Here is a 5,493-nt window from a genome sequence, read left to right on the forward strand (position 1 = left end):
CCAACGAGATGGATCAGCCAGGTGACATCATTGATGGCGTCAAGTGTGGCGGCGGTAGTGAGGTTGGCCCAGGATCGGACATTGTTTTGTTCTGCTATGCATGGGGTCGCTATGAGTCGGTTCCGACTCGATGGCACCTGACAACAACTGTTGAATGATGATGCACGGCAGGGATTTTAATCATGTAATAATTGCAGTGAAATGAAATATGATAGAATGAGTGTGAAACTGATGTTCTCCTATGTAAACTATCACTCAATTAACAATAAAAACTTTTAAAAAAATGGGTGACCTTAAAATCCATAAAGGACACTTCTCTCATAGTATTTCCATTAATCTCAAATTCTTCGTAGAGCAAGCTAAGAGTGGAAGAATAGAAGGGCAGATGGACGAAGAGAAGAGAACTGCTCTTAAGCCAGCTTAGCCTTGTTTTCATGTGAGACAAACTTGTGTGCACATAGTTGATTTGGAAAGTAATGCTAGGAATCAGGGCTAAGGGAATGGTGAGAATGAACGTGGATAGAGGAGAAGCCAGGGCAAGCCTGTGCTATTAAGAAGCTATTTATACTAGGCAACAGGAGTGAGCCTGCCATCTCCTTCCAAGAGGCTTTTAGAGTACTTCTTGGAAGTGTCCACCTCAGGATGGCCAGGGAGTACCATTTGTTCTCCAGTTGATAGTCTTCATTGGTTGAGAATTGCTCCTGAGTGTGTTGCCTAGCTCCTACCCAGTGTGGCCACTTGTGTGTGTGTAGAGTGGGCTGCCTCTTGAGTCCCAGGCTATGGCATTAGGGAATTCCCATGGAAGAAAGCAAAAGACATTTACTTGAGGTGAAATGCCATCATTTATACACAGTTGGAGCCAGCACAGCACTTACTCACTGCAGCCAGGTCTGGAATTAGAGGTGAGGTCAAGAGGATATGGTTGGAAGGCAGACAAACAAGGTTCAAAGTCAAATGATAAAAAAATCAGTAGAATCCCTTTGGACCATCCTTATGTGAGTGCCAAGGCAGAGGGGATAGATGGTATATAACGAAGTCATCATCTAAAAGAAAGATAAATTGAAATGCAACTGTCAGTATTTAAAATTATCTACAATTTTCTTTAAAATCCATATGTCTGAATTTATTAAAGAACCAACAACAGTGGGTCGACATTCTGTAATCATGATAATTGGCTTAAGGTAATTGTTGTTGTTGTTGTTGTAGTGCTATCTAGTTGGTTCTGACCCATAGCGACCCTATACAGGGTGTCCGAGGAGCGACTGGTGAGCTTGAACCACCAACCTTGTGGTACAAACCGACTTTGCAGTCCAGCGCATTAATCCAGAGCACCACACCAGGACTCTGGTAGTTGCTTTTCTAGACATGCCACAATTCCTACCGCACTATTATTACCCAGCACTGAAGCTGAGTGCACGTTGTCTAGCATCACTAGCATCCTTCCCCTGTTATGTTACCTCTCTTGATTCTGTAAATATAAGAATTTGAAACCACTGCCTTAAATGAAGGAGCCCTGGCGATGCAGTGGTTAAAGTTCTCAGCTGTAACCGGAAGGTCAGCAGTTGGAACCCAACATCTGTTCCACAGGAAAAAGAGGTAGCAGTCTGCTTCCATAAAGATTTCAGCCTTGGAAATCCTATGGGGGCAGTTCTAGCCTGTCCCGTAGGATCACGATGAATCAAAATTGACTTGATGGCAATGGTTTTGGTTCTTGGTTTTGCCTTAAATGATGGAATACATTTGTGATTTTTCAGGGCATTCTAGGGCAGCTTACAGCAATGAGAACAGAAAGCCTTTTGTAGCTAGAATATAGAGGGACCTCACTAGCATTGAAGACCAGCGGAGGGTGACTTCTATTGGAAGGCTTAAGGAACCCTTGCTAATACCTGGAGATGAGTCGACTCTGTGGAGAGAACATCTGTTTTTTAGGTAGCAGATGTTCACATCAACCCAGAGCAGGACCTTTGGTAACGTCTCTTGTCACAGATCACTGCCATCCAGTCTTGAATAAGAGCTGCTGTAGAGTATTTTACCTGCCTGCCAGATGTTTTGATATGTTTGAAAAAAAAATCAGTGTTGATAAGTAGTGGTTTATCTCATGAAAAGTGTTTTTCTGATGTTGTTCTGGTATTGCTGTTTACATTTCATATTTTAGGTGTGTTCAAAGCCCCAGTGGCAGCAAACAGCACCATCATTCCATTTGAACATAAAGCAGGATGATGATATCCCAGAACAGTTTAGTGTTACAAATGAACAGTCATATGGTAAGAACTTCAATATTCTGAATTTAGATTTAAGGACATTTTCTAAAGAAAAAGATAATACAAGATTTAGTTACTAGAGTAATAAAATTGTAATACTCAAACAACATTTATATCTAGTAATAAAAATCCTCGCTAATGTTTCCTGCAGACAATATTTGATTCTTAATTATTTCAGGTCATTGTAAATTCTATAAACATTAATATTTTAGGAATTCAGATTTTTATAATAAACTGATTTATTGTAATCAAAATTTGTCTCAGAATCAAAGACTCGGGAGTTGTTGTTTTTTTCAAGAGTAGTTTTATTTACGTTGTAATTACTACCTCCAATCTTAGTTTTTAAAATTTTTTTGACTCTTATTAATTTTAGTACCCATCAAATTGATTACAGTTAATACCAACAGCTTTCATTAGCAGATTACATTCAAATTAAGTTATAATTTAATATTAACAGTTCATTGAATTGATTATAATTAAAATAGACAATTTAATATTAATAGTTTTGTGTTCTGTTTTATCATTTTAATCTTATTAATTTTCAGAAGATGCTGTATAAATATGATTAATAATATTGTGTTTATTAGCATATTAACCCAAATATAAGATGAAGCAATTGTACATTCTTGAAATAATCAGAGGTTTCTATTATGATGACATAGCAATTGGTATAGTTTAACTTCCTTATAGAAGAAAACAAAATGCACTTATGGTTACTTGAGAACATTTAATTCATTGTTAAAATGTGCTTAGCATTTTATTTTAGGCATGTAAATGGTTTGGCTTAATTTTTAAATGACTAATTTGTATTTTTCAATTTAAGCTGAATACATGGAACGTTTTGGAAAAAAAGGCAAAATACTAGACCAAATTGATGATAGTAATGCTGGACCATCTACTTCCAAATCAAAAGGCAAAACTCCATATAAAGAACGAGAAAATTTTAGAAGCACCCTTGTTAATGTTATTATGTAAGTTCCATAAACTAACCAGTACATATTATCCTAGTTAGAGCTCTTGGGAACTTTTTATGTAAAAATAATAAGGATTCTGTGCATCTCTAAGGATTCTGAACATCTCTAAGGATGTTCCAATGCCTGTTGGAATGAGGTCAGAATATAAAGAATGTAAGGAAGTTTGAGGTTAATCCTATTAAGTGTGTCCCATTTTAAAATATCATAGACTGCAAAGATATCAGTGTTAATACTTAATGTTGACTGAGAGAGTAGAATTTCTGAGAATTGTAATTATAGCTAGGATGTAAGATTTAGGGCAGGTTTTTTTTTGTTTTGTTTTTGTTTTTTTAATGTTTTGGTTGTCTGTTCAGGTGTTGTGGAGACTGTGGGTCTCCTTGTGTAGAAAAGGAATTGGGGTCAAATGTCCAACAGTGTGAGTAGGGCCAGCAATTGGTCTGGTCTGAGTTTTAGAATGGCTCACAGGGAGCAATGCAGAAGCAAGTCACTACTTCAGAACTTTGCTTGGTTTCCTCACATATCTGTACTAGTTGCTTAGTATGCCTTTAATTCATTTGGATCTCAGAGCACAAGCTGCCATTTGTGGAACAAATGGTGTTTCATGACGTATACTATAAATAATTCAGAACCCTGGACAAAGTAAAACAGAATCCTGTTTTTCAGTTGCCATGTGGCACTTTATTAGTTAGATGGCCCTCTTGAGGGGAAGACACTTGATGCTTGCAATGGGCAAGGAGGGGTATTTGTGAGTCCCACGCAGCTGGATAGAGGGTGGGTGTGTGTCTCTACTACAGTTGTTTTGAGTCTGCTTTTGTCAGTGTCACAAGGAACCCTGGTGGTATGGTGGGTTAAGTGTTGGACTGCTGACTGCAAGGTTGGAAGTTCAAAACTACCAGTTGCTCTGTGGAAGAACGATGCGTCTGTCTACTCCTGTAAAGATTTATAGCCTCGGAAACTGTAAGAGCAGCTCCACTCTGTCCCGTAGCATCGTTATGAATTGGAATTGACTTGATGGCGTGGGTACTAGGGCATTATCAGCTTGGACCACTTAGTTACTGATTTCTTGGTTTAAGTGCTTTCAAATAACGTTTGTTGTTGTTGCTAAGTGCTGTTGAGTCAGTTCCAACTGATAGCCACCCTGTATAGCGTTTCTGAGGAGCAGTTGGTGGGTTTGAAACACTGACCTTGTGGCTCAAATCTACCTGTGATCTAGTGCTTACTCTACAATGAATCACATTTGTTTTTGTTGCTAAGTGCCCTAAAATGTTGTTGTTGTTAAGTGCCGTTGAGTTGGTTCCGACCCATAGTGACCCTGTACTGGGTTTCCGAGGTTATAAATCTTTACGGGAGCATAAAGCCTCATCTTTCTCCCGCGGAGCGGCTGGTAGTTTCGAACTGTTGACCTTAGGGTTCGCAGCCCTATTCGTAACCACTATGCTACCAGAGCTCCTTAAGTGCCATAAGATAGGCAATGTAAAATAATCAACACTCAAACTAATGGAAGGGCAGGCCTCTGGTTACAATTTCTTGGAAGAAACTTTTTTCCTGCCTTGAGCCCTAGTCAAAAAGAGAGCTTTCTTGAAACAACACTCTGTGCCTTTATTTATAACTCTTTAGATAAGATTAGAGCCTGTCTTGGCTTCCAGTTTTATGCAAGGGTCACCATTTGAATTCCTTCTGAGGCCTAAGGAATCATCTTCTTCCCCATGAGGCCTTTAAATCCAAGGCGTACCAGTAGGCTTTTGCTGATTGCTGCTTCTTTCCGTCCTTTTCATTTTGTTTATATCCTGTGTATTCTGTTTCTTTCTTATTAAAGCTATGCATTTAAAGTAAGCTTTATGATAGGTTATTGCGCAATTTCTAGAATTGTACTGGGAAGTTTTCAGATTATCTTTCCTGCTAAATTGTAAGAAACAGGTTTTTTTTTTTTTGACCATTTTATGTCATTTTGTAGTTGTTCCTTTTGTAAACAAGAATATAGATGGACTTACTAAAATTCAACTGTAGAGTTACTCTACTTTAATAGCATGCTTAATCCTGTTTATATTTGTTGGTATTTTTTATAGAGGTAGATTTGACCTCTGCCAATTTATTTTGTTTTCTATTTGCTATGTTGCTTTTGTTGTTGTTGTTGTTTCTTTTTTCTTTCTTTATTTTCCTCTTTATTTTGAATTGGATTTTCTCTATTCTGTGTTTATTTTTTATTAGTTTCAAGTCTATCAGTTGTATTTCTGCTCTTTTTTAGTGGCTTCCCTACA

General features: G+C 37.9%; 1 protein-coding gene across 1 annotated transcript in view; it reads left to right on the plus strand.

The window, feature by feature from the left end:
• The window catches only part of DNAH7 (dynein, axonemal, heavy chain 7), a 324,797-nt gene that overhangs the window by 13,506 nt on the left and 305,798 nt on the right, over positions 1-5,493 (plus strand). The window contains exons 4-5 of the mRNA XM_006862048.1: positions 2,156-2,264; positions 3,085-3,232. Of these exons, the coding sequence (XP_006862110.1) occupies positions 2,156-2,264; positions 3,085-3,232 (257 nt within the window). The remainder of the gene's footprint in view (positions 1-2,155; positions 2,265-3,084; positions 3,233-5,493) is intronic.

This window comes from Chrysochloris asiatica, unplaced genomic scaffold (genome assembly GCF_000296735.1).
Source record: "Chrysochloris asiatica unplaced genomic scaffold, ChrAsi1.0 scaffold00045, whole genome shotgun sequence".
NCBI lineage: Eukaryota > Metazoa > Chordata > Mammalia > Afrosoricida > Chrysochloridae > Chrysochloris > Chrysochloris asiatica.